Below are 24,412 nucleotides of genomic sequence, written 5' to 3' on the forward strand. Positions count from 1 at the left end.
CTATTTCAAAAGAACAAAAACGAAGAGCTTTCCAGTGTCACAGCTCACTTAAAAAAAATTTAAACCATGCTTTAAATTTTCAAATAGTCCCCAAACACAACACACCCAAAAACATACATAGGAAAGTGTGCAATATTTTGGGAACTGGATATAAGATGAAGCTTTAAAATGTGGGAGAAAAGGTAAAAAGACACCTTTTTTTTTCATTTCAAAATACAGCACTTTTTTTTCCTTACATCACAAGCTAGCACAAGAAAAGCTAAAACACTGCTTTACGAATGGCCACTTACTGTTGGCACTAAGCATAGCTTACCTTTTTTTCTTAAATAACACAGTGAATTTGTAATACCTTGTTACAAAACATGGGTCAATTTATTATTCAGATGTTGTTAGTGTTTTCAATTTTATAATTTAGCAACCGTGGAACTGAGGTATACCTTGTTGAGGGAGGTTAAAGTAATGCTTGGAAGCCTCTTTACTGTACCCCACTTTGATGACTTTGTTTATGTACACAGAACAGCAGCACACTAAACATTCACAAGCTGTGTCATATTGGCATTACAATAGTCATTTATAGAAACACAACAGCAAATGCAATAAAAACAAGTTACCCTTTTTAAAATCTGAAATGAAAAGTTTTTGATTTAAAAAAAAATAGCAGTAGTTCATTTAAGGAATTAGTGTCTTCTGACAGACATTAAGAAATCTGATGTCAGTTTTTCAAACACTTGATTAGCCAGGTCCAAAAGATCCTTGATTTGGAGAGGGCCACATTCTTCATGTACACTTTTTCAAAAGTTTCTTTACAGAGTCTGCAACTTTTCTCTTAGTCTCAGGTCCTTCATGTCTCTGCTACAGGCAATGCCGTAAGTCTCCCAGAGCCACATTTTGAAATGAGGGTCTTCTTTCTGACATGTCCAGGAGACATCCTACTCATTTCACACAGAAAATAAACTGTAAGCAGTTTCATTAGCTCAGCAGCTCCAGTTGAGAGTCCTGTTTCTCAGTGTGTACACATGGTGCAACCATCATAGACTGGATTCTTTGGGAGGAAAGTCAACATTTGTCACCATCGTGACCACTGTTACAATGTCCTCTGTCGTAATGATATTTGTTAGTCTTTGCATCTGAGTAATTCTTTCACCTACACATCCAGCTGATAACCTGGCTTCTGCATCGTGATCCCAACATTCTTCTATTGTTTCACAGAGCATTGCCATTCCCTAAAATGGAAAAACACATTGAAACACCACAGTATTTTTTTGTTTTCTATTAGGAAATAGAATACAATCTTCCTAAAGAAACTGCTATTTTTGTGGGTTAAAGAAAGTTTCAAGATTACCCAAGTTTGATGATACTTATCAACATTCACTTTTGAGAAAAGCACTAAGAGAAATCAACTTTTTCTTAGCAGTGGAAAATATCACAGCAAGTGATTCGGTTTTTTGTTTTGTTTTGTTTTCCAAAATCCCTATCCATTGTTCATAAACCAGGTAATTGAATCTGGTTTTGAGCCAGATTCAAAACCAAGGCTTTAAGAGGTCTAGCCAATTTTTACTGTTTTCTCCATTAATATCAGCATCTTTACCTTGCAGTTAAATAGAAAAAAGGTTATAAAGCCATCCTCAGGGATTCTCTACCTGGCTTTATACATGTTTCTAGTTATATCTAGCCTAAAATAACCAGGGTAATATTGTTCTAGCCTTCACCTACCTAGTCTCTTAAGTTCTTAAGAGCTTGAGAATCATTCAATCCCAAATCAAAACGTAAAAACTGCTATGGAGAGGAGAAAACTGGGTGCTTCACTTAATGACATCATATGGGCAGGTGGTGATCAGCAGGGTTACCCAACTATCCACTGGCTCAGAGGCAGGCACCCCTTTTCCCCACAAGGGACATACTTATCTGCACAGGACAATAAAGGGGAGAGCCCTTAAGGCTCTATGACCTCACCATCTCTCTCCTAAGTATATAAGACATAGCCTTAATTTTGCTGTTTCTGCAACTCTAGTATAGAATGACCTGTATGAAGATCATCTCGGAAAATCCTCCCAGAAAAAAGAGAAATGTACAGAGATATAAACTATTCCTCCAAAAAGCATTTTTTATTGAAAATTCAAGTGAAAAGCTAACCGTATAACTTACAGCATGTTTCTGCCAATAATCTCTTAAAACAGGCCTCTTTTTTTTATGCACAACAACTTCCTGCATGTCTTCAAGAGAGGGATGCTGGCCAATTTCCTCCTCAAATGGCAACATGTATTCATCTACAGGTCCTGAAATTAAAAAAAAAAAAAAAGCGGGGGGGGGGGAATCATTTTAATTCGGGTCTTTCTGCCTTCTAAACTGGAACAAGCTTTCTAAAACAGTCTTTCATACACCTTTTCCTAACTGTCAGGTGCTAGGATGACGAGAAAAACAAACTCAACTGTACCTATACCACAATGTGATTGATGCAAACTTTAACTTAGGGGAAAGCAAAAAGTCTGTAAGTTGGCATGTAACCCTGCTAGGGACTGTGGAAGGAACTTTCTTCTCCTCTGTTGTGTAACGAAGCCTATCTCTATACAGGACATAGGATACCATCAATATCTGCATATCCAGAACATAATATCCCTTTAAGGTACCCGAACCTCTTATAAGTCAGATCAAAGTGTAAACAGCAGTGGTTTCATCTCTGAAGACTTTGGGTTCAATTTGTTATACCATCTTTATTCCATGACATGCCTAAACCCCCACGCACTCCTCCTGAGCAATTATGTACCTCAGGGTCACACCTCTTCGCAGCCCTCACAACAGCTTCCAAATACTTATTTAAAAAAAAAAAAATCACAAATGTACTCTCCAAACAGGGTTCCCAACAAGTCAGAATATGCCTTTACAGATAGGATTCATTCAAGAAAAATAATGATTCCTTTTTTTCGTAGGCATACTCAAATATGGAAATTTAGTTAAGAGTTGGTAATAACTAATATTTGATGAGCACTTACCCTGACTAGAACTTTACATTATTTATTTCCATTTTATGTTCACAGAACAAAGGTGGCATTACCCTATTTGACAGATAAGATACTCCAACAACAGTTCCATAATTTGCACAAAGGGATACAGCTTTCAGTGACTGAGTTGAAATTTGAATCCATCTCTGAACAGCTCTAAAGTCTGTGTTTTCAATCACTATACTGTATCCCCTTGACAGAAATTGTTCACTAATGAGTAATTTCAGTGACCAGATATGTCTGTAAATAAACATAAAGCTTGTACAAGTTCTTGAAACACACCAAATACTCCTGGATAGAATATAAGTTATAAAAAGTGAATCATGGGAGTTCCCCTCATGGCTCAGCAGTTAGTGAACCCAAGTAGCATCGATGAGGACACAGGCTCGATCCCTGGTCTCACTCAGTGGGTTAAGGATCCAGTGTTGCCCTGAGGTATGGTGTAGGTCACAGATGTGGCTGGGATCCCACATTGCGGTGGCTACAGCTCCGACTAGACCCCTAGAACCTCCAAATGCCACGCGTGCAGCCCTTAAAAAAAGACAAAAAGACCAAAAAAAAAAAAAAAAAAAAAGTGAATCATGAAGGAGGCCATCTAACTTAATCTAACCCTGTCTAAATATAAGAATCCTTGATACCTGGATAGTCTACTCGAGCACATCCAGTGACATTCTAAGGTGTCTATTTAACCCTGGCTACTCAAAGTGTGGTCCACAGATCAGCAACACCAGCACTGATGGGTAGCTTACAAGCTTGGAATTGAACCACCAAAAAAATTTCTTTTTTGCCTTTTTAAGACCACCCCCACAGCATATGGAGCTTCCCAGGCTAGGAGTAGAATCAGAGCTGTAGCTGCTGGCTTACACCACAGCTACAGCAATGCCAGACCTGAGCTGTGTCTGTGACCTACACCACAGCTCACACCAATGCTTTAACTCACTGAGCGAGGCCAGGGATCAAACCTGGGTCCTCATGGATGTTAGTCAGATTCATTTCCACTGAGCCATGATGGGAACTCTGAGCCACCAAAAATTTTAAAAGTGGAGTTCCCCTGTGGCACAGGAGGTTAAGGACCTGGCATTGTCACTGCAGCAGCTCAGGTCGCTGGTGTGGTGCAGGTTCGATCCCTGGCCGCGGAACTTGCACATGCCTTTTTATTATTATTGATAATAATTAAAAATTATTTTAAAGCATTTACTTCAGCAATGTTCACCCTGTCCCCTCTGTCTCAATTTCTGATTTAAGTTAGGAATGCCTGACTCTGCAATTAAGTATTTCATAATACATGTGAGGCATTTAAGAAATGCAAGCATCTATTTTTTTTTTTTTTCCGTAAAAACTTGCAGGATAACCTCTCCTCCCCACAAAGCAATTCCTCACTCCTCGGTATTCCTGTAACACTCCCTTATATTTCTCAGGTATCACATTCATCTAAAAACAGTTATGTACAAACTAGGAAAAAAAAAAAAAAAAAAAGCACTAGACAATTCATCCTTACTCCAGAGTTAATTACCCAAGATATGTTTTATCACCTTAAGTAAGCTATACATTACTTGTGTATCCCCCATAACACTATCCAATGGTTTGCTTTGGAGAGTTCACATTAATAAAATTCTTAAGAAATATATTTTTTATAACACCTGCCATCTAACCTACTTTTGCCTCCATAAATGCATTTAACAAATGCATTTTGTCTTCCACTTTGAGCCAAAACACACAGAACAGCTTACTCTTCTTCCTTTAGATGTTTAAGGTAAAATTGTACACAAATTGCTCAACCTTTCTTAGGTTGGATCCACTCCCACGCCAAATCTCTAATCTTGGAAGAATGAATGAATGGCACTCGCTTCTAATTCTCTTTAAAAGGTACCCTGAATCAAGTTTCATATACCAGAGGTAGCCTGTCCTATAGTGAGAAACTATTATAGTACTCACAAAATATTCTTACAAACATAGGTTAAATTGGTCATCTTTTATAAATTAAAATTTTAAAAAACAGATTGAACTAATTTACACTGATTAGGGAGTTCAATAATCAGGAAAATTTGCCTTATATTCTCATATCCAAGAAGTGTAACATAGAAGTTTCCTTTTGGCCTAGCAGTTATGAATGCGGCATTGTCACTGCTGTGGCTAAGGATCGATCCCTGGCCTGGGAACTTGTGCACATCACAGGCAAAGCCAAAAAAAAAAAAAAAAACCTCCAAAAATCAAAAAAGTGTAACATAACTCAAGAGAATAGAGAACTTCTGAGGAGCACTAAAGACAGCATACCTAGAACACTAAACTTCAGTCACACCAGGAATACATTATGCAGGTTCACAATCAATCAATGCAAATATTTCTAAGACTTGAACAAGGACATAAGTAATAAGAACAAGGATTAGGAATCCCTTAGAGCCAAGGTGTTATGCTAATAAGGAATGTAACTTTTATTCACAAAATGTCTACATCAAATCAGACTTTCAAAGCTCTGAGGAGGCAGTATCTAACCTTGGTATAACACATGCTCAGTTCTGGGTCATGGAGGACAGAATGCTAATATAATGTAGTATTCCACAGACAGCATGAGTGTCCTGGAAGGCAAAATCCCTCAACTCTACATGCATCTCCTCTCACCCAAGAGAGAGCTTTAACTCTTAGGTGTCTCAGGATCCATGTACCTAACCAACGCAGCAGCCCTTTCCCTGCATCTGGATCAGAGTTTCAAATCTAGGTTTCACCAATTACCACCTTTAGGCTAAAATAGACACACTACTTAATTTCTACTTAAAATTTCAGTGTCAAAGTCCTCACATATAAAACTGATAATAACTACATCCAAAGTTCTTTTAGGAAATAAGCTAAAGGTATGTGACGTGCCCAGCAAAATATCTGGCAATGGTTATGAAGCAATATGTATCAGTACCTTTCCTATCCCCTCCTTCCTGCATTCTCTTTAAGTTACCACCTCTTGGAGTCTATTAAAAAAAAATTATACTTTAAAAGATTACCTTTGAGTGTAATCATCGCTTTATATACATGGGTATTTTATCATTTTAAAAATATTTGTTCTCTTACCATCTGCAGCAGTACAACGAGAAGCCAGCTCCCATAGGACTAATCCCATGGCATACATATCTATCCTCAAAAATGCATCCCTTTGGAAGTTAATAGCACCCTCTAATACTTCTGGAGCCATATACCTCCGGGTACCAACCTGAAAAAAATGTTGAAAGCAAATAGTACTTATTTATTAACTTTATGAGCTAACATTTTATGATTCTGTAGAAAGAATCAAACCCAAGCATGGTCTGATATCAGGTAAGATAACTGAATTATGACCAACAGAGTTTTATTCCATTTCAAGTAATACCATAGCCAAGACACTGGAAACAGCGGAAGTATCCATCAGCAGAGACTGCGTAAACAAATAAGAGTATTACTCAGCTCTAAAAAAAATCATGAGAAAAATCTTTAAAGACTGAAATGGAAAGATTTCTGAAAATACTGCAAGATGAAAACAACATGGAACAGAGCAATATATACACTAAGATCCCTTCTGGGTACACTTAATAGATATATCAACAGACATTTTGTTGGAATAGGCTGAGTCTTTCCCCCTTCTTCAAGTAATTACAAAAAAAAAAACCAAAAAACAAAAAAAAAAAAAAAAACTGAACAATGGTTATTTGTGGGGAGAAGGCTAGAACAGAGAAAACAGCTGTATGCTTCTGGCACGGAGGGCAACAGAATGGTATCTTTACTATTTTAAAAAATAGAGTATTTTTAGAGCAATTTTAACTACACAGAAAAATTGACTGAAAGAATGAAGATTTCCTATATTCCTCCTGCCTTCATACACACACACACACACACACACACACACACACACACACACACACACACACACACACACACACACCTTCCCCACTAGGGATATTCTGCACCATAGTGATACATTTGCTATAGGTAATGAACCTATACTGACACATCATTATCATGCGAGTCCACAGTTTATATAACTGGGCATTCTGGTAGCTCCTGGTATTGTACATCATATGGATTTTCAACTGTGTACCTTTGTACACAGTTTGAAAATGTATCTTTTATTTAAAAAAAATCCTTTTTAGAGAGTTTCTCTTTCTCTCTACTAAAAAAAAAAAAAAACCAACAAAACTAAAACAATAATAAAAAGAATTAGCCAAGTAAAGGATGGATAAACTTTTTAAAGTTCTATTTGCACAAAATCTATGTATTTTTTTCTTCATGAATTCTATCTTGGAGTTCTTTACTAATACCCATCCCTAAAAATTTGGTATATCTTAGTAATGTTACTACGGTTACTAAGCTAGTATAGCTAGCTTTGGTTGGTGCTTGAGAAGATTCATATATGAATGCTTTAAAAATTTCTGTGAGACAGGGGGTGGGTCACAATCCATTTGAGTTTTAGTAGGTCTAGGAAGCAGCCCAGATATTGATACTCCCAGAAGCTCCACTGTTAAGTGACTGTGATCTACAGACTCAAAATTGGGCCATTATCTGCAAATGTACATATAACAGAAAAGTTAAAAAAAAATAAGGACAGATCCTTAAGACTCTAAAGATCAAGTTTTAACTGAATACAGAGAACACTTTCAAGAAAGGAAAAAAGAGTAGTTTTGTCTTTTCTGCTACTTTAAATAACTATTTTCATTGTACTATAAGCAAGCTTTTCCCAAAAGTTGACTTTTCTCCTAAAGATAAACATGTGCCATCCAAAGTACTTCTGTTCTTATGAAATAATGACATCTACCTTTTCAATGTAAAATGTCTTCTCTTCTATAAACGGATGATAATAGATAAAAATATTTTTCCCAGTGTTCTTTGTAGTATATAAAATGTGTAATAACAAATTTTCAGAAATTTTCTGGTCCATGAAATCTAAAGTCATTGAATCAGTGATGTATTATTATTTATTATTATGTATTTTATAAATGTGTGTGTGTATATATATATGTATGTGTTATACATTATTATTTATTTTTACCCTCATCATGTAACCCGATCATGAAGGCATTACAGGTTATTAAAGAGTTCCCCAATTTTTTTCTTAAAAAAAGGAGGGAGAGGAGTTCCTGTCGTGGCTCAGTAGTTAACAAATCCGACTAGGAACCATGAGGTTGCGGGTTCGGTCCCTGCCCTCGCTCTGTGGGTTAAGGATCCGGCATTGCCATCAGCTGTGGTGCAGGTTTCAGACACGGCTCGGATCCCGTTTTGCTATGGCCCTGGCATAGGCCGGTGGCTACAGCTCTGATTAGACCCCTAGCCTGGGAACCTCCATATGCCGCGCGAGTGACTCTAGAAAAGGCAAAAAGACAAAAAGAAGGAAAAAAAAAAAAAAAAAGAGGGAGATGTTTATAAGGTACAAAAGATTAAACTCTTCCCCATATTCAATCTTTTTTCCTTTTTCAGGCAAACCTGAGGCACAGGGAAGTTCCTGAGCCAGGTATTGAATCCGAACCATATCTGTGACCTATGCCACAGATGCAGCAATTCTTGATACTTAACCCACTGCATCACAGCAGAAATTGTCACAAATTCAATCTTATGATGAGCATACAGTCAGCTCAGAAGTTTGGCTCCAGGCTTCCTCCACAATCTCCCATCTCAGTAATATTCTCCACAAAACTGCCTTTGTTCTCAAATACATTCAGTGTTAACTTTTCTAGAACTATGACTGCTGACTAAATTCTTAAATCATTGGTTAATACTGCCAAAGTTTGTTGTGGTTTGTTCTTGGAGGTCAATACTGGGCAAGAAGAAAGCTGAAAATTAGATGATCAAAATAACGTGCATGATTTGGAAAATGAAATAAGGATTATGAAAAATCATTTGGCTTTGTAACTGGTTTGAAAACACTTTTCCTAGCTCGGTTTTTAAGGGGAAAAAAAAGTACAGATACTGCTCTTTTCCTCTTTGGCCTTCTTCCTTAAAGACTCCCATTGCTGAGATCTTTTGTGTAGACATTGACTAGTAGAGTGAGGCTCCTTGATCAGAGCCTTACAAGTGCTCTGAACTCTGGAGAGGACTCAGAGAAAAGCTATTAAGTTAAGTGAAGAGTTAAGGAGGCAATAAAGACCAAGGAGAAATAAATCATCATTATTGTCTGGAAGAATGGGCACCAGATCTTAATACAAAGTAGCATGAATGGTCAATGATTAGTCTTCCATTTCTCTTAAGATAGTGAAAAAATTAACAAGTTAAAACTAGTGCGTTAATACTAAGAACTCCCTAAGAATGTAGTCTATTAAAATGTGTTGAATTCTTCCTTGATTAGTTTTAAAATTAGAATCCTGTGAATCTAAGTTGTTCTATGAATTGCTTGATCTAAACCACTTGAGGTCCTAACAGTCTTTCACCACTATATGAAAATACCTTCCTCAGCAAACTTAACAAACTATGCTTAAAAGAGTCATTTTGTATTAGATGCCGATTTAATAACCACCATGATAATTTTAGAACAATTGATCCTAGATATACCATCTAAGAAAATATGGGACAGAATTATTTTTTCTTACAGTTTATAGTTGGCATCCTTACCTGCCCATGGGTATCACCTGCAGACTTGCCAGCCTCAAACTTTAATGCCAACCCAAAGTCAGCAATACAAGCAGTCAGATTGTTCTTCAATAGCACATTTTTACTTTTGATGTCCCTTGCAAACAGAAGGATAGACAAAGTATTCAAAGTTAGTTTAAACAAGTTATCTTTTAAATTTTTTCACTGAAAGTAAGAAATGAGACCACATATACTACTATAAAACAATTGCTACTTTCTAAGTATGAAATACAGAAAAAGGCATCAGGAGAAAAAGCTTAAGCAAAATCTCCATATAGCTTGAAGCACAAAAGTACAGTGACCAGCTCCTATTCATCACATGGACAGTAAGAAGGAATTCTCTCCATAAAGCAGTTTTATAAAGAGCTACCATCCCAGAAAACTGTCAGCCTATGTGTTGTTTATGTCAATCCTACCTACTAATTATAAAACTGTTATTTTTTATGATAATAAGCATATTTCAGAGTTTATAGTTGGAAATTCTAATTGAAATTGAAATTTAAAAAAATAAATTAAAGAATTTTCAAATAGTAGTTGAACTAGAGCCTTTTTGTCTATTGGCACAGGCCTACATTTTAAGAATGGTCCCATATATATATATTTTAATGGATCTGTATTTACCAACCTGGCTGTACAAAAGCATCTCTAGGAATATATAACATACAAATTTTTCACCATAAACATAATGGCTCCATCTGTATCCTAGTGTTCCAAAAAAAGTAACTATTTTAAGGTGATCAGATATCTTCCTTTACATACTAGCCTCAACTGCTTCAGGCTAGAGATTACTATACCCCAGCTAAATACATCTGCACTGTGAGCAATGGTTAAATTTATGTGTACAGACACAGAGACTAAGCATGAGATAGAGGAGGATATTTACAGCACAAATGCTATAAAAAACCAGTCTTAGACTCAAAGTTTTTGGAGACCCTACTCATAATAACCTCTGGGGGTTCCAAAGGATTAGTTCCCTAGAGGATGGGTGAGGCAAGCAAAAATCCAGGAAGAGGCAGTTCGACTGCATATGGAAAGGTGAGAAGGGGAGCTATTTCTGAGGTGGAAGTCCTTTAAGGTTTTCAAAATCAGAATCTTCATTAGAACTGGATTTAAAGTAATACCTCCCAGCAACCTAAAAAAGTGCCTGGTGGCACTCAACTATCTTTTAAATGAATCAGTTAACTGCAAATAACCATCTTTAAGTTGAATATAAGATGTCAGACAAATTGATCCCATGTTCAAGGACGTTAAATACAAAATGGTAAACTGAATCCCATGTTTAACACAGGAACTGACACTGTCCTGTGTAAAGATATGTCAACTGTTGGGTCCTAGTAGTATTTTTTCACTGAAAAAGTAAATCCAGTGAATCTAATTATTCAAATCATGCCTCCCTCCACCTCAGCTCAGGAAATGATCACACTATCATTCAAAACAAGCAAAAAAGATATTCAAAATCTCTGAATTATACCCCCTTAAACACCTAATTAAAATCATCTTTGAAGTAAATCATTCTTAACTATGCTTTCAGAAATGAGACAAAACAAATTAATAATTAAACTTTGATAATGATTTTAATATATACATTACCCAAAATAATTCCTGGCCAATCTCAAAATTAACTTGAAACAACAAATGAATATCAAATGCCTCCTTTAGCATGAGATTAGATTACTAGGGGAAAAATAAATTTAGCCCAGTGGAATGAAAGTTTAAATAATAAACAAATATAGAATTACTGGAGAAAATAATATAAATTTAGCTCTACCTGTGAGATATGGCAGGTTTGTGGCCATCTTTTAGGCCAGGTATATCCTCATGTAAATATGCCAATCCTCGAGCCATGGTTTCTGCAATATGACACAATTCATTCCAAGAGACCACATTAGCCTTAAGAAAGTCTGACAATGAACCCTAAAGAAAGGGAGAAAAAAAAAAAAAAAAAACTTACGTTCTTGACAAAAATCATGTATGTATGGAGACTTTCCTTTTTTATTTTTAAGTGTTTATGGAAGGCAATATATCTTTCCTTTTGGTGAATAACATCCAAAAAGCAATCTTTCTAGAATGGTTCAAATTTTGCATTAATGAACATTTGAAAGGAATATCACTAATCTTTAAAGATTTGCTACAAGTACAGCTGTTCACTTTCCTATTTAGAAGCCAAAGGTATAAAAAAATTTCAAAAACAAGAAGAGCTGAAAATCTAAAATTTTAGAAAATATTTTAAAAGTTAAAATATATTGACTATAGGAGCTCCTGCTGTGGCTCAGTGGTAAAGAACCTGACTAGTATCCATGAGGATGCGGGTTCAATCCCTGGCCTCGCTCAGTGGGTTGTAGATGTGGTGAGATGCGGTACAGGTTGTAGACATGACCCGTATCCTGCACTGCTGTGGCTGTGGTGTAGTAGCTGCAGCTCTGATTCAACCCCTAGCCTAGGAATGTCCATATGCCGCATGCGTGGCCCTAAAAAGCAAATAAATGAAAATATTTATTTACATACACACACACACACACACACACACACACACACACGCGCGCGCGCGCGCACATGTGTGCGTATAAAACACTAACCATAGAGATGTTACATCATAGGAGTAGGAGCACCAAAAATTAAAACACAAAAACAACTAATCTAAACTGCCAACCTTTCGGTCAAGAATTAAGGGAAGTAAAATAGAGCCACATTTTTCTGACGATGAACTGACTGCCAAGAAGAACACAATATCCTACTTCAATAATGTGTACTTTCAAACCATCTCTGAAAGTAGAAAAATTGAGGAAAAATAGCAAGTAGGTTTTCATGGTAATTATCTTACAAATTAGTGACAGATCAAAGATCAGATATATTTCCTGATCCCAGTTTTGTCACTATGCAACATTGATTAAAGAATTTTAAGAAAAAGGAGTTCCTGTCGTGGCTCAGTGGTTAACAAATCCGACTGGGAACCATGAGGTTGCAGGTTCGATCCCTGGCCTTGCTCAGTGGGTTAAGGATCTGGCGTTGCCATAAGCTGTGGTGTAGGTCGCAGACGTGGCTTGGACCCCACCTTGCTGGGGCTCTGGTCATAGGCCGGTCGCTACAGCTCCATTAGACCCCTAGCCTGGGAACTTCCATATGCCATGGGAGCAGCTCAAGAAAAGGCAAAAAGACACAAAAAAAAAAAAAAAAGAATTTTTAAGAAACAAAATTCAAGGTGAAAAACTGGTTCATGTAATAAAAGTGAATGGTAAATGGCAAATAAAATTTACTAAGCAATGACTATGTTAAAATAATTATTTGTGAGAGGTCATGACAGCACAAGAAATCAGGGACAAAAGAATAGTATTATATAAGTAGAGGGTTAGGTGAAAAAGTTCCATCTTTATTTTTCTATTAAAATAACATTTTTTTTGGTCACACTCACGACCTGTGACAGTAACTGGGCCAGGGATCGAATCTGTGCCACAGCAACAACCCAAGTCACTGCAGCGACAGCGCTGGATCCCCAACCCACTGCACCACAAGGGAACCCTAAAACAAATTATTTTTAAAATAGGTTTTTATTTATAAATATCAACCACCTATAACAACATACTAGTCCCCCAAAAGTGAGGGCTTTGTAGCCAACCTTAGGAAGGCAGGCCAACTCTAACTTTACTGAGTTAAAAAGGAAAGCAGTTTTACCTTTTCATGAAATGCTGTGATTAGCCAAAGATCCACATCAACACTGGTACCTCGTTTTTCTGCACCAATGAACTGTAATATGTTCTCATGCTTCATTCCAGGCAAACTATAGACTTCATATTCATTTTGCCATGACTGTTTGTCCTACGGTTAAAAAAAAGAATAGTAAGAATGCAAAGAATACAGGCAAATAAACCATATCTAATAGATTACTTAAGTAGGTTCTAAGGCAATTTTTTTTTTAATGGCTAAGTATTAAATGATTTTTTGGTTTTGTTTTGCCCTGTTTTTTAATTTAAAAAAAAAACAACTTTGACAACAGGTCCATACCAAATGTCAGCCCTGCCCCATTCCCTCAAACATAATTTTTCTGTTTCTAATTTGTAAATACAGTAGTTGGTCAGAAAGGCTGCACTTCTAAATCTAACAATGGCAACACATTCCGCTTACGAGTTAATATTACAGCGTAATTTCATCATGTTGCAAAGTTACTTGCATTACTATTAAGAATAATCACCTTGAGAGATGAAATTCAGGGAGGATGACTTCATCTAAACAGAAAACAATTTTCAAAGACAAACAATATATCAAACATTTTTAACATAACGTTTAGAATACCTTGCAAAGTCAATAAGAGAGCAATGGGGTATAAATGTGCAATACAGTAATGTGAAACACTACAGATTCATTTGTGCCAGTAAGTGATCCATGTCTATTACATACCTACTTAAAAAGCATGAGTATCTATTCACAATGAGCGAATAATGAAAAGTGGGAGACACCACAGCATAATGGTTAGGAACCCTCTGAATCCAAACTAAGAATCTTTGGCATGTTACAGGATCGTTCCCTTTCCTCATTAGCAAAACGGGACCTGTAGTGTCTGCCTCACAGGGTTGTTGTGTTATATGTACAGGTAACATATGGACACATATCATTGAGTACTCACATATGTAGAGTACTCTCTGTCTACACAACAGAACCATTCAATAAGGTTACTGTTGTTACTTTTACATTAATATCACCCAAATGCCCTTCTCCAATTTTTAGGCTTCTTCACATAAAAACCCTGATTTTCTTGGTGAACCTTGGCACAACAGACTCTTCCTCTGAGAACCATAATTTACAGTATCTGCACAGCTACCAAAAAAAGAAGTCTGACTCTTAAGAAACAGGCTTTCAAGGAGGTAAAAGTGCAAAAATTTAGGTATATTAAGACAAAGAAACTGAATTTTGGAATAAGGAAGATCTACTATGTAGGTTCAGGGGTGGAGCCTACATCAGAAAAACTCAGCCATACACAATACCATCATGGCATTAGCCACAGGTGTGTACACGCAGAAGACAGGGACAAAGGCATCATCACAGATCTATACCACCAATGGAGCAAAACAAAAACTAAGAATAGCTCAGAGGTACATTAAACCAGAGTTTTATGAGGTTGGCCCCCTCTAAAAGAAAAACAGGTCAACAATAAACCAATTATTTGCAGTCTTGAGTCACTGCCTCTGAAAATTCACCAAACAAAATATCAAGTCATTACATAAACACTCAAAGTAGGACAAAAATGAATTAGTTTGGTCATATACCTCCAAAGAGCAATTCTAAAACAAATTCTGGGAGTTCCTGTCATAGCTCAGTAGTTAACGAATCTGACTAGGAACCATGAGGTTTCAGGTTCGATCCCTGGCCTCACTCAGTGGGTTAGGGATCCTATGTTGCTGTGGCTATGGTGTAGGCTGGCAGCTGTAGCTCCGATTTGACCTCTAACCTGGTAACCTCCATATGCTGTGGGTGTGGCCCTAAAAAGACAAAAACAAAAACAAAAACAAATTCTGTACTATTCTGTTTGCTTTTTCTGATAATGTCGGTGGGACATTAAAAGAAACCACTCAGACAATGAATTATGATTTTATTAGAATCCTCTTCACTTTGCATCTCTGCAGAGTTTTTATTGTTAAAAAGATCACCTATGTACTCATTTATTGTAATTCCACCCTTCCAAACAAATATGACTGTTGTATCATTAATTTCTCAGATGAAAAGGCAGACATAAAAGGGCTAACTGCTTTCCCCAGTATCACAAAGAACCACCTTGAAACACGTGGCTTGTGTTTTCAGACTGTTTCTGAGTTACAATGATCCAGCCAGTTACGTTTTTTAAAAAATATATGTACATTATGGAGTTCCCGTTGTGGCTCACTGGTAACAAATCCGACTGGTATCCACAAGGATGCAGGTTGGATCCCTGGCCTTGCTCAGTGGATTAAAGATCCGGCGTTATTGTGAGCTGCAGTGTAGGTCACAGACATGGCTCAGATCTGACATTGCTGTGGCTGTGGTGTGGGCCAGCAACTACAACTCCAATTCGACCCCTAGTGTGGGAACTTCCATATGCTACAGGTGCGGCCCTAAGAAAAAAAAATAAAAGCAAAAAAAAAGTGCATGTTAAAAAACTGTACAAACATACCTGTATTGGAAATATTTTCACAGCCACATATTCATTGAGTAACTGGGCTTTCCAGACACAACCAAATCTTCCTCTTGCTTTTACTTCTAGTAATTGCAGTGGCTTCAAACCTAATAATGGAGAAGGTGGGGGTGGTCCTGGGTCCTATAGATAAATAATAATAATATTATTAAAAAGGAGCACTTGATACATATCACTTCTAAATATCAGAAAAAAGTATACTGGAATATCAATTGACAGAAATGGTAAACACGTACAAATGACAGTAAATTCAATCTTGCCAAAACTGAGTTCTAAAGAATTACTAATTATCTATAAGATCACAAGGCAAGGAACTTGAATTAAGAGTTTTCATAATAACATTCAACATTATTGCTATACACATATATTTATACATATCTGTGACCTTCAGGACACTACTAACAGTATTTCAATGATCTCATCCAGTTGATACTTCTTTATAGGACAAAGATTGGAAATGTGCCAGAAACAGCAAATTATGGCTATGTCTCAGAGAAAACCTCTCCTCAAAATCCATTACTTTCCCCAATGAGTATTTAACTTTAAATCTTTCTTCATGTTAGAAATATCCAGAGCCATTCTCAAACACATTACAAATTGGTATATCAAATACAAAGCACATAAAAGAAATTTGTAAGTTAGTGTTGCTACAGCCAAACTATTCTGTTCACTATAATTTTCCCCCTAGTAATAATTCATCCCTTTGTTTATAATTACTTTGCAGAATTGATCTGAGATATTATTTGTGCTTTGGGACTAACTGGCAAAGAAAGTACAAATAATAATTCAGAAATTAGTGGTCATCATTGTAGATAATAAGGTATGAAAGCGAAGGGTACTGCTATAGTTAATTTTTTAAATGGAGCGAACATAGTATATGAATACAGGTACAGCATGTCAGATCACCTAGGAATCCTCCCTATACAAAGCATAGGGGCAAACTTTCATGGAAAGCATTCTGTTAGTTCATTATCTACCACTAAAGCAAGAGGTAGAAAGCCTTTTGGAAAGCCTCCAGAGGAAAGTAGTAACATGTCTGAAGGTCTGCATGAGTATTGTAAGGGGGAATTAAAATTTCTGTGGCAGTAGCAACAGACTTTATGATAGTGGGTGGCACCTAAGACACTTGGAAATTGTAAATCACCCCTTCATCAGTGCATGTCCTCTCTGTCTTTACTCTCCCCTCCTTAAAAAAAAAAAATAAAAACAAAAACAAACAAACAAACAAAAAAACCTTCTCAGGTCTTAGTGCTCCCTTTAGGCATTATTCAGCCATAGGTGCTGCTCAAGATTCTTAAAAGTTAACATCTACATTAGAAAGACCCTCAGAAAGAGACACATTGCAAAGTATTAAAAAGTACCTTCTTCTTCTAAACTAGACAATCTTTATAAAATGGTTTGAGAATTCCTATTTTAAACCAGTATGATAAACCAGAAGACTTCCTGTGATTCATTTTAACATCAGATATTTATTTTTTGAATGCCTACAAAAGTTGCTTTCCCTTCACATTCAAAACATGAAAAGTTAGTAGAGCTGAAGATTGTTTTAATTTAGTAGAGTGACAGGTCAAGGAAGTCAGATACAAATCTTACAGAAGTATGGTGCTTCAAGTTATGATTCTCAGTGGGAGGGGACATAAGACTTTCTCTGGAGAACTTTTAACAAAACTAAACAGTCCCTCCCTTATCCCTTCACTGACCATGTATACCTGTAATAAGAGATGCCACTGATAGCAGTATATGACTTATGTGAATGTGGAGACAGGAGGGAAGAAAGTTGAAACCCACTCTTCTAGAGGCAAATGAAACCACTCAGTGCTCAAAGTCCAAGAATTATTAGATACATGCATAAAAGAATAATTATGCTAAATAAACAGAAAAAATTCAGTTTGAAAAACTTTATAAAGTCAACAATTTCCCCTCTTTTAGAAGAAATAAGTTAGAAAAGTCCTATTTTCAAAGCAGGGATGCTAAAAACTAAAGTATGAAGACAAAGGTTAAAAGCTAAAGAGGAAAAATAACCAAAAATAATATGTCATTATACTTAAACACTAAGATTTTTAAATAACTTTTATAAATTGACTGATAACGTCTCCCTAGATAACATACACATTACCCATTCTCTATTCCAAAGAGGACTAACCACATGAATATGATTCAGTCTATAAAATAGGGGTTAGATAACTCAATCCACACCCCAAATTAAGAATGTGTCAGAGATTCAAAATATGACTTTAATAAAATATTAACCTTAGTTTTAGGAAACAATAATTTCCAATGCCTATGCTTAGAAAAAAAAAAATCACTGTATGTTTTTCGAATGTATATATAAACTTCAGAGTTCCCATAAGTTTTCAAGACTCTGCTTAGAAAGTTTCTAAGCTACCATTATTTCAGTAAGAAATCTTAGATCATTCTCCTAATGATATTACCATTACAGTCAGGATTATATCATAACAGCCTGATAATATGCTTTGTCAAAATTACCTATAAGTAAAAAGCTTAAATTAAGGAGAACAATGGCCAACTTTCAAAGAGTGAGAAAAAGGTCTACAAAGACACATTCCTTTGAAGTGTCAAAACTTTTAGAAACGATATGTATTTTTAAATAATACTCTATAATTCTTAAAAGGTTAGGTTCAAAAGAACTCTATATCATTATAGCTTTCAATATACTTTTTTGATTTTTTAATAAAAAATTATTAGAATATTCTCCTACTTCATACTTTTCAGCCCTTCACTTCATTTATAGGAAGCTTTAACAGCCTTTCTCATATCTAGCTTTTACTTATCCAATAATCCAAGAATATTAGAAATGATTTCCAGTTTATTAGCACCATTTTACTAATGTATTTACTAAAAACTCAATTTTTGTTTCTAGGAATGAAGATTTATACCTTTAAAATACATGAACACCTGGGGAGACAAATTTGACTTAAACCTCATAATGACAACATTCTGATGTTACCCATAAAACATGGCTCTGTCCTGCTACAAAGAAAAACCACTTTTAGAGGGGCAACTATAAGGACTATAAAATTCCTGAAAACATTTACTAAGTTCCAGTTTTCTTGCAGTGTCCATGCTATTTTGCACAGTTAAAAAGATATGCACTAGAACATGGCTTTGATTACATCTCTTCTTGTTTATATATGAAAATTACAGCATCAGAAGACATCATGTTGAGAAGCAACAAAGGACAATAGCTGGAAAAAGTGTCCCCCACTCCAACACCACTACTCAGGATCATTACTATAACCAATAGTGGAATAAACGACTAGAAATGAAGAGATGTAAAGCAGTCTGCGATCATTTTACTTATCCTGACTTCTCCAAATGAAAAGTGAGTTCTAAATCTAAATAAAGCCTTAAATTTGCAGACAGCAAAAGATCAAGTTACCACTTCTCTAGCTAGTCCACTTGTTCAAGATGCTAAAGATGAAAAAAACTACCTGAAAATATAGATTTCGCATTGAAAGATAATGTGTTCGACCTGAAAGTCAGCCCCTGTTAAAAATGAGTACATGCTGGCATTTAAGCTAATGACATACTATAAAAATAACCAATATAAGGTTTTCAAAGCTAAAAATATATCCATTATGTGTTAACATCTAACCAGCTAAAACAGTTGTTTCTACATTTCACCTTAGATAAGTATAAACACTGTTAACAATACTTTAGGACCAAAAACTATTACTGTGGCAAATCAATCAAGTTTTTAATACTAAAAGCGGCGGGAAAAACTATAACATAAATTTATAAACTATAAAGGATGCACAATAAAGCAACAACAACAAAAATCTAAGAAAAAAATGTTTTGTATGCATCCACAAAAAGTTCCACAACCATAAAATAAATATCAATGAATCTTACCTCTATCATTATATGAAAGGCGTGCTTGTGAAGAAAAAACACAGGCAAAAGAAATTACGATTTATATCCGGAATGAAATGAAAAATGACACAAATTACAAAAGTGAAGGAAAGAGAATAATGATTTAGCTTTTTAAAAGTTGTCAATGATTGAATGTATCATATTTTTCAAATGAGAATTAAGAACACTTTCCTTATAAACAGAGGAAAGTAATATATTTAAAAAAATCTTGGATATTATCTATCAGATAAGAAGTATTGTTATATTGATGTCTATAGTATGACCCCAAGTTACCTGATCCAATGGATTTCAAGCCAGGGAATAAACTAAAACAAATCTTTAAATAACTGTTACTTAATTTTCTAAGGAATTCTGGGGTCTAAACTATAAGAGTAAAAAAAAGCAGTTTGAAAATCTACGCATTGAAATTGGATTCTGGACACCAGAGGGCAGTATTGTCTTTAACAAAAACTGTAGAAGCAGCACAAGAAATTTTTACACAGAAAGTTTTCTCAGATCACTGACAGTTGATGTAATAATCTAGAATCTCCAACTTCCTGAAAGGTTTTACTCTCATGAAAGACAGGAGACTGCTTACAGTGAGACAGAAAAATGTTTCTGGTGCCTCTGTGAGTGTGTGAAATACAAATAATACACTAGGACACGGGAAGAATAAGATCAGAATTGAATAGAAAACAGTGACATATCAGACCTGCTTCCCCAGCCACAACCAGAGTGAAGAACTCAAGCAAGTATCTATACATAATTTTCAAGCTCAGGACCCCTATACTGATAAAGAACTAGATTTTCATTCCCCCAGTCATCCCCAAAGAGGCAAAAGCACTAATTTAAACCAGTAAAAGCTTCGAATACCTCCAAGCACTTATTTCTCAGTTTTCAGTATTTCTACAGAGAACAATAGCAATGATGAAAAAGATTTGACCACTCATTTTTATGTACCAGTTGCTTAGTTTGTTTGTTTGTTTGTTTGGGTTTTTTTTTTTTTTTTTTTTTTGCCTCTTGATCTTCTCCCGTAAAGATTCAGGACTATTTCTAATTCATCTAAAAGGTTTAGCTAATCCTAGTATCAAAACATCTTATCAGTACTCCAAAGTAAAATTCCTCTCTTGAAAGAAATACATGCCAAGTGAGTAACTAGACTATAGCTTCCCAAAGCTTAAACATCTCTCAGATTTTCTTTTCATACTGGTGCTTTCAGAGATCAAGATGCCACTGTAATAACACTGTGCAAGTAGCTGCTGTTTCATGCATCTTACTAAAAAGTGTATTTTGCTCAATATACTTTTCAGTAAACGAATATTAGAATAAGCTATAGAATGATTCAAGCCACAGACATCAACAACAGGTCCCAATGCATAAACTTAAGTTACAAAACATGAGTCAAAACATAATCCAAAAAAAATTAATTCACCAAATACACAAACAGATAAAAAGTAACCAAAATAGTCTTAGATTCACAACTTCGAAAATAAAACTTGAATATCATGCACTGTGACTGGAGATAAGAGTAAAAACCAAATCAGCACACTAATGTCAAGTAATTAGATTGCTCGATGAGAAAGACACTTGCTGCTTATTCCTTAAGGGGAAAAAAAAAATAACTATTGACAAACATCAGAAAGGAATGAATACTCATATTCATTCAACAAATCTTTACTGAGCACCTAGTTTGTACCAGACACTGACTACCTAGACTCTCATGATGTTTACTATATTGTGGGGAAGAAAGACTAATCAAATGAATGCATAATTATAAAATGAGAGCAAAGAAAAGGAATTTAGTTACCATGAGCACCTGTAAGGAAAAACCTAACTTATACTGGACAGGTAAATAAGAGGTTTTCCTAAGGAGAGAATCCTTGAGAAATGGAATAAGGCAGCATAGGTATGAAAAACAGTACTGGGATATACACCCCAGATTTCTGACTTGTACAACCAAATGGTTACTGGTTCCATTTACTGAGAATCAGGTTTGAGAGAGATCATCATTACCCTTGTATGTTAGCGCTCAGAGACATCTAATAGGAGATATTTAGTAAGCAGTTAGATATACAGAACTAGAATACAAAGAAATTTTTCTAGAAATAAGGAGTCTATATGCTATAAATATATATATGATATTTACTATAAATTTTCTCTATTTAAACCATTTCAAGACATTTATATACAAATTTTTAATACCTTATTCAACTTCTTAGGATGATCAAGAAGAAATAAGCACCCCCTTCCCCACCCAAAGTATTTGAAAACTGACAAATTCTAAATGTCTCCCCTTAATCATCCAATTATTATACTTTCTAAGAAATTTTACAGTTGCTAATTTTTTTTTCTTTTCCTTTTTTTTCCTTTTTAGGGACACACCTGTGGCATATGGAAGTTCCTAGGCTAGGGTTCAAATATGAGTTACAGCTGCAGGCCTACACCACAGCCACAGCCACAGCAGATCAGAGCCACATCTCTGAACTACACCACAGCTTGTGGCAACACCGGATCCTTAACCCACTGAGCAAGGCCAGGGATCGAACCTGCATCCTCATGGACATGATGTCAGGTTCTTAACTCACTGAGCCTCAAGGGAAACTCGCTACAATTGCTAATTTTTAAAAAGACAATTACCAAGCAGAAAGAAATAAAATGTGCAAAGAAAGAATATGTGTTATCAGGACAAATGTTTCTGAGCTAGGGACAGCAAGAGAGTATACATTAACAGGTTCAATAACGTTGATACTGACTGTCAAATGCACAGCCATGATTCTATCCAATTAGATCTTCAAAATTCCTGTGTGATATATCAACTCCTACTACCCAGAGTTTCCCTCATCTAACTCCTCATGGAAGGAAAGCAAAGACAGACCAAGGTAAATAAGTTCCCTAAGTGATTAGCTTCTCAGGATAGTCAGCACTAGGGCTACAAGTCTGAAAGAGATAATAGGAATGCCCATTCTTTTGGCTGCTGCTCAGAGGCATCAGGTCTATTACTGGGTATAGAAGAAATTTCATTTTTATTTAGCATTTGTATTCTTCAAGTAGAACTGAAAAAAAGAAAAAGATGATGCTATAATTAATAAATTGTGATGTGGTGAAATGGTTATGTTCATCTGCAAGGCTATATACACAGTCACTACAAAAGCTACTTTAAATGAAATATATGTACTCAGATCCCTCCCTTTATCTTACTTTAGTTTTTTATGGACCTGACCTAATTATTTATTGAAATAACCCATTCAATTAAGATTACTTCAATGGACAACAATCCTTGGACATAAATGCTCAGGCTTTACCATTCAGCACACTGACTCTAGGCTAAGTCACAGTACGTATTTGTGTCTTGATTTTTTTGTCTATAAAATGGACTTAATAAAACAGAACCCATATCATTGGGTATTAATAGAAAGATTACATGAGTTAATATGTGTAAAGTGCTATGCATAGTGCTGCACAGAATATTCAAAAATGAAATTTTTTACTATACAAAATTAATTTCAAATAAAATGATTTCAATAAATCAATTTTGATAATGAAATCAATGGCTTCAAAAAATTATTCCTCTGGAGTACAATTTCGAGCTTGTTGGCAATTAACAGCTAATACTTACTGAGCACGTAACATTCGCCAAGCACCCCAGATATGGCTCTTCTCCCAACCACTACAGACCTGGAATCAAACATTTCTCCTCCTTTTCTCCATCTTTGCCTAAAATTGTTGAAGCAACTCGCTTTACCCTTTCTTTCCAAGCTGCAAAAGTCAAACAACTAATCAACCAACCTATTTTTAATACATCTACATGTTAACTGTGGGCTCCAAAAGGGCCAGCAAGGACTGTCCCTGAACCTTAACATTATACATCAACATTATACACCCAGCATGGTGCCTGGCATACAATAGGCATTTAAGCAGTAGGTGAAAAGTTATGCAAAAATAAAACAAATCAACCAACTTGAACACCTCCAAGCCTATCTGATACAAGCAGCTTTCACTAACAAATGGATTTCTTCGTTTTTATTATCTCAAATTAGTAGAAAAAGGTTTGGCAGCAACAAAGTAGCTAGGAATAAAGGAACAGATCTAGGACGAGGTCCAGGAAATAAAAAACACAGAGAAAAGCAAACTCACTTCTTCCTATCTACCATCTCCTTGCCAAACAAGAAAAAGGAGAAACTATGCGCTCTGGTCTATATGCATCAGTCCCATTTGTAAGCTGACAAAATGGGCCTTCCACAGGCCAAAGTTAAAACCAAACTCAAGATTTTAAAATTTAATCTGCCACTTTTTAGAAATAAAGGGCTTTAATTTTAACGTGCAGCTTTAATTTGCATTAGCTTTTGATACAGCTTCCCCTCACCCCACGTTTTTGCTTTTGGATACAGAATTTCAGCCCAGCTCCAAATGGGCCTGTCTGTGCATTTGTAAGAGAAACAACTCATATACACCTAATCTGAGTAATACTTTGTCAACTTGCATGTCTATGGAGAGTTTATGACACTTCTCCCCATAATTAGTTTAGAAGTATACATAAAAACAAGTTGTAATTTAGGTTACCAATATAAAAATAAGCATACCAAGAGACGTTTGTAGTGGCCCTGTATTATTTCTTAGGCATATAGAGAGAAGAAAAAGAAAAGGTGCTCAAAAGTAAGACAGTAGCATTATATCACTATATTTTAAACAAACTAAAATCAGAAAACTGAAAACTGTCTGTGGGGAGTTCTCTTGTGGCACAGGGTTAAGGATCTGGCATTGTCACTGCAGTGGCTTGGTTCAATTCTTGGCCTAGGAACTT

General features: G+C 35.7%; 1 protein-coding gene across 1 annotated transcript in view; it reads right to left on the reverse strand.

The window, feature by feature from the left end:
- Window positions 1,001-24,412, reverse strand: part of ACVR2A (activin A receptor type 2A) — an 81,724-nt gene continuing 58,312 nt past the window's right edge. The window contains 7 exon segments of the mRNA NM_001204765.1: window positions 1,001-1,223; window positions 2,146-2,276; window positions 6,060-6,198; window positions 9,561-9,675; window positions 11,347-11,492; window positions 13,248-13,391; window positions 15,718-15,861. Of these exon segments, the coding sequence (NP_001191694.1) occupies window positions 1,029-1,223; window positions 2,146-2,276; window positions 6,060-6,198; window positions 9,561-9,675; window positions 11,347-11,492; window positions 13,248-13,391; window positions 15,718-15,861 (1,014 nt within the window). The 3' untranslated portion in view covers window positions 1,001-1,028.

Source organism: Sus scrofa, chromosome 15 (assembly GCF_000003025.6).
Source record: "Sus scrofa isolate TJ Tabasco breed Duroc chromosome 15, Sscrofa11.1, whole genome shotgun sequence".
NCBI classification, from domain to species: Eukaryota; Metazoa; Chordata; class Mammalia; order Artiodactyla; family Suidae; genus Sus; species Sus scrofa.